We start from the raw sequence: 12,060 nt of genomic DNA, 5'->3' as shown, positions 1-12,060 counted from the left end.
TTTTACGCTCGCTTTAGGTAATGTTCTCACCTTGTAAAAAAGGGTAAATCTGGCAAACGGGATATGGAAAGTCTTTGAATCAGGTCTGACGCAGCACACGTTTAACTCACATGATCAGCCTTTTCTGCTGTCAGCGTCTTCCCGGATGTTCTGTTATGTTCGTAAACATGGCTGGAAGCTACATCGCCATTTCTGGCAGACAGATTAACATAAGCAACACATTCATAAAATTTTTCCACCATTGCTGATCTGGTGTCATTGCTAGATTCCAGCCTCTACTTCCCGTTTATCACAGCATATGTGACGACATAATGTGTACAATGACATAGGACGACCTCCCACCTTGCAGTACTTGAGCAATTTGGTTAAAACCAAATGGAAACATCCTAAATTCGCAATTCCTTTTTTTTTCAAACTTTTAAAACTTCCCTTAATTTTCGTTCAATTTCATTTGCATATTATTTGAATGGAAACACAGCTGTTAACTTTCATTAACCACAACTCTTTAGTCTCATTTCACCAGCTATATACTGCCAGACATGTAAAATATAAACTATCACTTTAAAAGTATCACTTTAAAAGAACCTGCCTGTCAATATCGTATAACTGTAAAGATGTTTAAAAAAGCAACACATCATCTCTCAATCTACAGAAATCAAACAGAATACGACTACCTAAAAGTGCACCAATAACTCCACCTTTGACTGATTAGGAAAAATAATAGGAAAAATAAATAAAGGTTAGAGTGGCCTAATTAAAGTAAAGGCTGAAATCTTTCCCTTATCACATTTTAAATGGTAGATAATCCTGTAATGCAGTTAATTAAAGTCATATTTCACAGAAGATCTGGGTAAAATCTTTCCACAATGACATTTATTATTTTTAGCACAAAGAGTCTTTGAGATTTGGATAGCTTTATTCTATAATGAATTAAGTGGTCAATTATGGACTGCATTTTGTATTTACCAAGGCTATCTCTGCATGATATTAAAATGTGTTTGATGATCTTAAATATTGAAATAAGAAACTGAAAAAAATAAAAGCAATAAATCTTTAAGGGGACAGATTCTTTTTAACAGCACCATAAGGGGGGCATTTCTAATTTTCCACCCTGTTAACATCAAGGGAGCATTAATTTCTATTAAGATGCATGTGAGCTGCACTTAAGGTCAAAGCACATAAAAAAAATGGCACCATGATTGTTTGAGTCTAATTCCCAGTCAGAGATAAATGTCACCAGTTTTAATCTCTTGAAGGCATTTATTAGCATTCACTCTAGCACAAAGTGGAACAGTTGCATAGTCGCATGTAAGAAAGAGGAGATTAAATCACAGTGAGATACAAAGAATGCTAAATGAGAACCCTTTTATATAAAAAAAATCCCTGCTTTATGCTGTAGAAAGGCCAAAGACAGCCACAGTGTTATTTTGATAAAGTTTACACACAGAGAAATCCATTACTTATTGTAAATCAACTCTTATTTCCTTTGTAGGTAAATATTGCCACTAAGGTGAGTGGATCTCCCACTCTGAGTGTTTGCACGACACCTGGGTATTAGCTCTGTGGGGGTCTGTATTCTTTATAGGTAAACTAATTTACTACAACTGGTCTGAAATGCTGATCTGGACGATTTTATACGATATTAAATACTCCCCCTGGGACACTTATATCAAGCTTTAAACTAAGTGTCTCTGCCAGCATCTGCTGGTTTTTGTGTATTATGACTAATAAATGGCTATGGAACATGTCATATATGTCAGTGAAGAAGTAGGTCAGGCCGGGGTGAAAAAAGCACCAAGATACGGGGCAGAGGTTTGCAAAGACAGTCTGAATAAATGATGTATTTTCGTAGGCCAATCGAAAAACTGCAGTGGAGAAATCCAATACTGCATTCCTGGCTCAAAGTTTGCAGTGAGATTAATAAGGGAACAACAATAAGACAATTATAAAGCTGCAGCTTTTACTTCTCTAGTCTGCAAAATATGCTGACTGTGTTGGAAGATTGCTTTGCTCATCTATTTTTATTTTAATGCTTTAACAACTTTCTCCCTATCAAGTCATGATGTTTCCTCTAGCATGCTAATGTACAGTGTCAGAGAAAAATACATGTATTTAAATAATGTGGATTTTTCTTTTAGGTAAATAAATGTCCTGTTGTGTTTGTTTACATTTTTGTACTATTTTTGCATCTTTCATCAAATTCTCTCCCTCTCCCCTTTGCAGCAGGGCCAGGTGGACTGCTGGCCTCTGCCCTGCCCGCCTGTGGACTGCGAGTTCACCATGGTGCCAGAGGGCGAGTGCTGCCCCCGCTGCGTCACTGACCCCTGCCAGGCCGACACCATCCGCAACGACATCACCAAGACGTGCACAGACGAGCACAACATCTCACGCTTCAGCGGCTCCTCCTGGATTAAACATGGCACAGAGTGCACCCTGTGCCAGTGCAAGGTGAGGCGCCCAGCTTCCATACTGCGCTCTGTAACAATTTGCTGATGTCCTGTTGAAAAGGTGGTATCGCTGTGGGGCAAATTTCTTGTCACAGAGGCAGTTTGTGTATTTATAAGCCCTCACTGCAGCTTTTAATTGAGCAACACACAAAATGGATAAATAAAGTGAAAATATATTTTTAGACATCAGTCTAGAAATAAAAGGATTACCAATCTGGTTTTTAGGCAGGATTTAGACAGTGAATATTTGGAGACAATCTGACAGGTAAGACTTTACAAAGCTTTAAAACTCTTGTAAATTCTTTATTGACTTCAGATGATCCAAAGCTTCTTGTATTCTATTAAAGAGACTCCCTCTCACAGCTTTCACAAGCTTTCTGAAGGATTTTCAGGTTTTTCTTTAAACTTTAGCTTCCTTTTACTCCATTTCTCTCCAGTTCTTGTACCTGACCATTAGAGCATGTGTGCAGTGTGTATTGAAGTAGGGTCCTTAAAAATTTGAGAAAGGAAGAAAAAGGAAATGTTGGGCCTTAAAAAAAAAACATTCTCTGCAGTGCATAAGCAGCATCTAAAGGCCTAGTTTTTACCTCATAAACATAGTGAATTTTCTATCTCTTTTCTTGCATAATTTCTTTGTGTGTTTCTGATTGTCAGCTCGCAAAAAAGATCTGATTTTAATTATTTGGGTTCTACTATAACCGATTAAGATCACAAATTAGTTGCCTATATACATCTTAATGTTTTATTCTTCAGATTTCAGCCCATTAACGTTGGAGCAAATTTTATTGATTTGCTCATAAGTTACTTGATATCCTAAGATATTTTAATATCGATCCAATTAATCACGTGAAGAATAACTTTGAAATGTTTCCTTTAATATCATGCAGTGGTGCTCATTTATTCCCAGTGTTTCAGCTACCTTCAGCCATGACCTTAGATATTAAAGAAGGGGCTTGATTAGTCGGCTTCATTGATGTTAATAATTAAGTTCAAGCTCAAAAGACATCCTTATGAAAACAACTTTTCAGCTTCCAGCCATATTTAGACAAAAAGATTCTAATTCAAATGACAGATTGCTCAGCAGGACATGAAGCCACAGCCTAGCATATAACATTACTGGCTGTGTAGCTAAGCAAACAAAAGCTGCACAGTTATTAAGACTGTTGGATGGCAAAAAAAAAAAGAAGATAAATAAGCTATATTCACAATGAAAAAGATTTCATTAAAAAGTATCTTAACTTGCAGTTTTATAGCGATAAACAGTTTCTTAGTATTAGATTTTCTTTCTGTATCCTTTTCTGTAGCACTTTTCACAGGCTTGTGAAGCCTCAGTACAAAGCATATGTCTCTGTTGGTTCTCCTGAAGCCTTTTAAGGAGGACTTTTCAAAAATAATAAACTGACCCTTTACATAAAAAGGATGGATTTAAAAAAAAAAACTGAAACCTGTTAAGAGAGACCTTTCATCTGTAGCCTCTGGCTCAGCTACAGCATCAGCGCTCTTCTGCACTGGATTAAATGAGTAGAGATGTCTGCACAATTAAATACTCTCAACTTTGCAGCTTTTTAAACTAAAGCAACTAAAACTTGATGAATAAATAAAGATGAAGACAGCAGCTCTCTGGGATTTTCTTTATTGTAAGCCTTAACAGTAATTTAGACAGTAATCTATGCAGGTAATATTCCTTCAATTGTAGGTATAAATTGTTTCCTTTGGCTTTGAAACTAATCCACTCATCCTTTGCATTTACCTGACAGTGATCCTCCTTATTGGGTACAAATGATCCGGCAGTATTTCAAAATGTAGGCTTTTCAGGAGAGATTTCCATCCAACTGACATGTCCATTTTGTATGTGGCTTTGAACTGACATCTAGTTTTGATTTGGTCTTCATGACGGTAATCTGTGATTTAGTGGGTATTCACATTTAAATTCTGGGTGGAAAATTGCCTCTTTGGATCAGTTGGTTGTAAAATTACTTCCAAAAAAAGCTCTGGAGGCAAATTTCAGATGTTGTACTGCAGGAAAATACAGTCTGCTGGTTTTTGAAATACAAACTATACCTATGTTAAATTCTGAGTATGACCCCCCCTTCCTTCTCCCTTTTTCTCATTTGCAGAATGGACACATCTGTTGCTCAGTGGACCCGATGTGCCTTTAATCCTTGGCAGATCTGAAGGCACCTGTACAGTGTTCTCCATGTAAAAGAAAATCGTAACACGGCCCCTGTGTCTCCTCACTGTCCTCTTCACGGGCCTGGGTCAAATAGTGTTTGCACTGTTCAGCTTGGTTTTGACCTGCTGAGCCAGATGATTGAAGGTTACAATTCAGGTCACAGATAATTGTACATCTTTGACATTCAGGTTCTGTCTTCTCTTTTTTTGTTCAGTTTAAAGCTCTTATTGTATGTTGCATACATCATCTCCTCTCATCCGGTACTTTGTGCACGTTTGGTGTTAAAGGCATCCTGCAAACAGTCTGTGACCCGCACCTGTATCCTCAAATCCTTTATACCAAATGCAAACAGATGATGGACTACAGTTTCCTCCAACCCACCTTCTCAAAGTGAACCTTTGAGGATTGCAGTTTACCCACTCTAAAAGCATTGCTACATGAATCTGTAAGATATTCCTATTACTGGCATGACTGTGCTTGATGTCCAGACATTTTTGCTGATTTCTATAATAATAATGTTTATGAAAATATTACCTTAGATAGAGAGAAAACCATTAGCTTAAGGTTCTGTTGCCACTTTAACAGTTGTCTATATGATGTGGTGCTCTGTAGAATTTTGCATTTCATCTCTTTTTGTATTTTTTTCCAAGCTTGTTACAGTGTTATGGTGAAATAAAGTATTTCCATTTACATTTAAGTTCTGGGTTTGACTCATGGATTAGTGTCATTTTATTTGATTGTGCGTCAAAAACAAACACTCTGGGTGCACAACGGATCAACCTTGTAAAAATGTAATCAATATTCTGTGGGTATAATTTAATTAAAGTGATTAGAAAAAAAAAAAACTTTTCCAAGTGATTTCCACTGTAAGTGACAATCAGTACAGGCTAGGGTAATTATCCCTGCTCCTTATCCTCTGTAATAAAGCAGAAATCATTGTTATAGTACATGAATAAATAATCTGCACCTGGAGATCCTTTTAATTGGGATGTCGGTTTAATTATTCAAATGACATGAAATGATGCAAGCAGCTGGTTAGAGTAGTTTTTCAGAAAAATCTAATTGTTTTCATTAACTTTGCTACAATCCTATTGATTTTACCTATTTGAGAATTATATTATTGATGCTTTCATTAGAAAAAAGAATCAAAATGTTTAGTTGTTTTTTTTTGGTTTGCTGTGCTGAAATGCTTCGGTTGTATGTTTTATTTCGGAAGAATTAAAGATTTAGTTTTATTGATGTCCTTCAGATACATTAAATGCAGCTTTTTCTCCCTCGCAAAAAGCTCTCTGAAGTTACCTGAAGACGTCACACAGGCAGAGACAACGTCATTCACAAAACATGTTAAATTCAGAGGCAACTAGAGAGTTTTTCTGAAAATGTTTTTAAAACTCTTGTTTAGAACAACTGAACGAAAATCCCTTTGCCTCCCATTTAAGCTTGTTTAGTTTTTGGCATGATCTGAATGAATGAGAATTTGCAAAGGACAGACAATGTTATTCTTTAGGGCATAAACACCGGCAGGGTTAACTAGTTTAATCGATCTCATTCTTTAACTATAGTTTGACCTTAAAATAATAACAATTGAACTTTGTTGATCTCACATTGGAGAAATTTACCTCTGCATTTAACCCATCCCCTTTAGGAGCAGTGGGCTGCCGTCGTAGGGCGCCCGGGGAGCATTGTGGGGTTAAGGGTCTTGCTCAGAGACCCAGAGTGGCAATCTGTGAGAATTTGTCTTGAACTCAGAACCTCTGGATTCCAAGCTCTATGCCCTAACCGCTGGCCCGCCACTCCCCTGGTATCTGCATGCGTACATCTTTTTATCTCCATATTTGGATGCTAAATTTAGCATTAGGGAATTGCTCAGCAGAACATGAAGCCAAAGTTTACTGCTTTTGTTAATTACCTCAGCAAAAAATAAGGCACAGTAATCTTATTTCTGTTAGAGGAACAAGATCTAACCATCTGTATATCTAAATTTAACTTTGATTTACACGCGTGAGAAGCAGAATTTCATGTATATGTGTGCCCACAGAAAAACAGCTTCACATTTGGTGGAAAATTAAGATGCAACTCAGTTCATAATGCTGTTAATGAGAAAATTTCATTTTGACAAATCTTCAGATGAGGGTTTTTGACCCAGCGAACATGTTCTATTGCCCCTATGCCTATAATCATGTTTTTTTTTATCAGAATGTTAAAATGAAAGGTCTTGCTTTTATGTTGCTCTGTATTGCTTTGGTTTGGGTGCTGGAGACTCCACAATGTGATGATAGAGCTGACAGTTTCAGTCTGCACTCCAAAAGCCTGGATGAGCCTTTTTTCCAAAAATGCTGAATTAATCCCATACATAAAACTGAGGCATGAACAGAAACCTGTTCAGAGAGAACAGCTGCTGACCTCCCATCTGGTAGACTGTGGCTCAGCAACAGCATCAATTCTCCTTCTGCGCTGTTGAATAAACAGACATGTTTGCAAAATGCAGTTATTGCAACACTAAAAGCCTGTCTGAGAAACAACAGTATTTAGCTCAGGCAATTAAGATGATTCAGTATTGTTAGATTAAACAGTAATTTAGACAGTAATGTAATATTTTACCAAATGTAAGTGTTAATTGTTAGGCAATACATAGAAAGCAGGTCATTCTTCACATTGTGATTATTGAACATACCTAATAATAGCTAACATTAACCTATTAGCAGCAAAAAGGTTATCTAATGTAGAGTTATCAGAGTTAAATCTTTGGACGTAGCAGTCAGTGGGTCCACAGAGGCTGCAGGATGCCTGCTTTGGTTCAGCAGCTTCTAGCTGATGATGGCAACAGGCCAGTGGGCGCCTGAGTGGTGATGGTTCAGAGGAGTGGGCCTCTCCTCCAGCTGGCTTCTAAATGCCTTATTTTCCATGGCAGCGTTGAACCTCATGCAACAGATGTTTGGACCCAAAAGGGAGTCCCCTTCAGTGCCTGTTCTATATTTATATTTAACGATAATTCATATAAATATGATTTTGTCTGGCGAGAAAGTGAAATGATGGTCAGTTTTACTATAGCAGAGAGCTGAAACTAGGTGGTGACGTTTTTTTTTTTTCCAACACATTTCTCTTCCTATTTTTGTTGTCTATACTTTTCATCTAACTCTAATTGGCTTTCAAAAACTACTGCGTTTCAGGGGGAAAGAGTGTTACTTTTTGCAGTCAATACTAAAACTGCAGCATGCCATTTTTAGTTTTCATCGTATGTGTTTCATCTACATAGAAAGCTGTGTTCCATTTAAGGCTGAAGGGTAGATTTTCCAGAGTGTTTGGTGTTTTATTTATTTGCTCTTGTCACATCCTAAGTTCACTTAAAACCCAGACCTGTTGAAATTTTTTTTAAAAAGTACCGGTAATGGAAAAAATACAGGTGTATGTATAAGTTGATACCCACTTCAAATGTCTGCATGTAATGGGGGGGGTAACTAGTTACATTAATAAATTATTTATAGACGTTATTGTACTTAGGCACATGCTGTGTGTACTTTTTCATTTTCTAAGTACATACTTAGATACCCAAACAAAAGCGCAGCTTCTGACTTAAGGTTTTTACTCAGTTTATATAGGAAATTACATCTGTTACTGGGTAAAAGTAAAAATTTAATCAGATTATCAGAAAACCCAGCAGGAGCGACTGCAGACATCCAGGTTTTTAATAACATTATCAGATGTAATACTGAGCTAAATAAGAGGCATAATTACCTCTAAAACCCTAAACAATTATTTAATGCATTTAGGAGTCAATAGGTGGACAGGATTTAGTTTTATGTTTAAGGCAAAGTACAATTCAGTTCAGTTTATTTATATAGCTTCAATTCATAACACACATCATCTCAAGGCACTTTACCGAGACAATTCAACCAGATCACACAGTCAGACTGGTTCAAAGTTTTCTACCTAAGGAAAAGCAGCTGATTTACTCAGTTTATACTGGAAATTACATCTACCAGGGTAGGAAAACATAGTAAAGGCATCTTTCCTTTGTAGCCATTTGATATAATAAATTGACACTTGGATGTTTTTTGTTAAGTGACTGATTAACAACATTATTTCCCCCCGCCCAGATTTTAGTAAGAGTTTGATTTATCAGTTAACTCTGCTATTTTTGAAACAAATGAAGCTGCGACTTCTGCTATGATTGGCTAAAAACTTGACATGGGAGACGGGTACCCGATCAGCTTGAAGAATTATGCTGAATGTCTCCTTTTTTTTTAAGTTTCTATGAGAGCCTTCCCAGATCAATACGTGTAGTTCATTATGAATTCTACATGGTATCAATCTAGCTTTGCCAGGTCAGGATTTAGTAAAGGCATTTTTCATGTTTCCCTTTATTCATAAAGGGCCCCTACTAACCAACTAATATTTACAATCCTACACTGTAAAAAATTTAATCTTAATAAGTAATTTTTTTCTTAAAAAAGGTGCATTTTGTCTTGAATTGAGGAGGTAAGTGAGACATTTTGCCAATGGAAAAAGACAATTTACATTTAAAATAAGAAAAAACATTTGAATTGTCTTATTTCAAATGCATATTATCTAATTATCTTATTCTAAGAGTAAAAATAATCATTCCATTGGCAGATCATCTTGTTTATCTACTGAAATACACTTAATTTAAGAAAATTTTACTTATTTCTAGATCGTTTTTGCAGTGTATGGTACAAAATACAGCAGTCACAAACACTGAGGTAGTGTTAACGCTGATGAACAGATGTTTCCTCTGTGGAACCAAAAAATATGCTCTATATTTCTAGTTTCCAAGGTTTTCAATTTCTGGCCCCAAATGCAGCAGCAAACAGACTCCGGGCCTCCGTCAGTTTATTATAGATGCAACAGGATTGCTTCCTGATGAAAAGTGAGATTCATACTTTTCCAATATTTTTTTTTTGTTACCCTCTCACTCTTTAAAAATAAATATACGTACAAGTACATAAAGACAAACTGCCTGTACAGAAAGAGAAAAAAAAAATTCCCTTTGCTAATTGAAGGGCTTACACAGGTATTCCTGCAGAGTTTCTCATCTCTGAGCAGATAGACTTTGGTGGTTAGTCGCTTGTTCGGGATGTTCTGAGATTACCACTGTTATTTTTAATTACGATATTTTGATTAAAGCAAAACTCTCTCTTCCTTAAAAATATATCTCAGTTTTCTCTAATTCTTTTTTCTCCTTGGCTTTTCCATTGTCAAAGATAAGAAAGAATGTTGCTTTTGCATTCATCGGCAGACTTCCAGGTCTGTATGGTCGCTAGTTTTCTGAATGTGAATAGTAACAACTAAATATCTCATGATGCTGTTGTCTCTATGACAGCAGGTTCATTACATTGCACCTTTAGGCATCCCTGGAGGTTTTAGAGTTTTAAAAATTGAAGCCGGTTGTTAAAGCAAAACATTAAGAGTGAGCGCTGTTGTAAAGCTTGTTCGTTTTCCCTTTAAATTATACCACATCCGTGAGTAACATCTATTTTTGGGATGGATACTAGAGTTAAAGCTATTAAAAATCCTATCTGCTACTGAGGTGGTGGTGGAAGTTTGATGATACAAGAAATATTAGAAATTTTATAAAGAAATGTCTAATGAGTGCTTGTGAGAACTGTACACATCTCACACAACCTAGTGCCTTCATCATCAGGGGTCCGTTTCAGGAAGCAGGATTAACAAATTCAAATTCAAATCTGAAACTCTAAATTGATCTAGCTCAGGGTCAGGAACTCTGAGTTTTCTGTTTCACAGCAGCTACTATGAAATAATTTAATCAACTCTAAGTAGCCCCAATCAGAGTTTAACACGTGCGTAACGAGTATGAAAAGCCATTATCATTGGAGCCCCGATTTGATGAGTCACCATGACAACAGGCAAGAGGAGGTGCCAATTTTAACCTTCTGGAACAAGAGATTTTAATGAAGAAATAAAAAAAAATGGAGAATGTGTTTAAAAGACAGAGAAACAGCGCTACAGCTGCAAAGGAAAGGAATATGCAAAAGGAAAAGATTGTTGCTCAAGTTAATGACTTAGACTTAGACAACTTTTATTGTCATTTTCTAAACAAAGAGTGTTTAGAACAGCTTTCAGACAGTAAATGAACATTTAGCAAAAATGCATTTATATGGAAGTTCGGAGCATTAATATAGATGGTGCAAATATGCATTATTTTTGGTCTGTTATCATTGTGAAGCAGAGTTTGCGACACGATTAAGGGTTTTTGCAACAGTTCAGGAGTCTGATGGTAATGAGGAAGAAACTGTTGCAGAATCTGCTGGACCTGCATCGAATGCTGCAAAGACTCTTCACAGAGGTCAGCATGGGGAACAGTCCATGGTGGGGGTGTGAGGAGTCACTGATGGGCTCGGGACATGTAGCGCTAGGAGGAAATGTATTTTATGGAGGGAAGAGGAGCTCCGATTATCTTTTGTGGTGTTCTAATCACGCTTCTCACTTTCTTTCAGTCTGAGGCGCTGCAGCCTCCACACCTCACAGTGAGACAGCAGGTCAGAACGCTCTCTATGGTGCTTCTGTAGAAGGTGGTGAGGATGGTTTGGGCAGGTGGGCTCTCTCCTCTCATTTGTTCCATTTGCAAAACCCTAAAAAAAGATTCTTCCTCATCAAAATCACACTCCTAGACTGGACTGTAATAATGTATTTTCTAAATTAATTTTTTTCAGCAGAAACTGAATTTCAGAAAGTAAAAAAAGTTTTTTTTATACAATTTTTATACACCTTTAAATGTTTACACATTTTAAGTGGCCGTTTTGACATTTATCAGCTTGACTGAAAACGTATTTATGATACCTGATTTATGATATACATTCCTTCGTAGTCAAAATAATACAAATGCTGACCAGTAACAATAGGAATATCTATAATAAATTTCTAGACATCCAGAATGTTTAGTCTAGACATGAAGAAAGTCATTTTTTTTTAAATGGTCATTTTGATGAGGAAAAAGTTTTTTTTTTTCAGATATCAGGAATATTCAGTAAAACTAATTTGCCATTGTGGCTGTGTTGGTCGAAAGAAGCAGGCACAAGCTGATCCAATAAGTGTCCAGAGTTGAGGTTAGAACAGCAGGTTTTTCATCCTCTGCACTCCTTAACTCTAGATAATCAGCGATTATCAACTAATGACATCTTAGAGGGCTGTATTGTATAATAAAGAAGTACAAATACTTCACTACTGTACTTAAGTATATTTTGGAGTACTTTATACTTTCCTCGAGTAGAGCATTTTTTGATAGATTTCACTTTTACTTCACTATATTTCTGAATTTTATTGCATAATTTTACTACGATACATTTTCAATGTTTGGTTTAGTTACTTGTTACAAAAAAAAAAAAAAGTAAAAGAGAGACAGAGAGAGACGCAAGTGTTTTCACCCCACCTACTGATTGACTGCAACAAAGTCGGACTTAC

General features: G+C 36.5%; 1 protein-coding gene across 2 annotated transcripts in view; it reads left to right on the top strand.

Annotated features, from left to right (window-relative positions):
* The window catches only part of nell2 (neural EGFL like 2), a 137,874-nt gene extending 132,275 nt beyond the window's left edge, over positions 1-5,599 (top strand). Inside the window, exons 18-19 of one of the 2 annotated variants that reach the window (XM_015382349.1) lie at positions 2,224-2,448; positions 4,565-5,599. In XM_015382349.1, coding sequence (XP_015237835.1) covers positions 2,224-2,448; positions 4,565-4,606 — 267 coding nt within the window. In that variant the 3' untranslated portion in view covers positions 4,607-5,599. The remainder of the gene's footprint in view (positions 1-2,223; positions 2,449-4,564) is intronic. The other variant, XM_015382348.1, reaches the window with a different exon arrangement.
* The last annotated feature ends 6,461 nt before the right edge of the window (positions 5,600-12,060 follow it).

The sequence above is a fragment of the Cyprinodon variegatus genome, unplaced genomic scaffold, assembly GCF_000732505.1.
Source record: "Cyprinodon variegatus isolate N-32 unplaced genomic scaffold, C_variegatus-1.0 Scaffold255, whole genome shotgun sequence".
NCBI lineage: Eukaryota > Metazoa > Chordata > Actinopteri > Cyprinodontiformes > Cyprinodontidae > Cyprinodon > Cyprinodon variegatus.
Note: the sequence above shows the minus strand (reverse complement) of the source record. Positions and strands in the feature narration are given on the sequence as shown.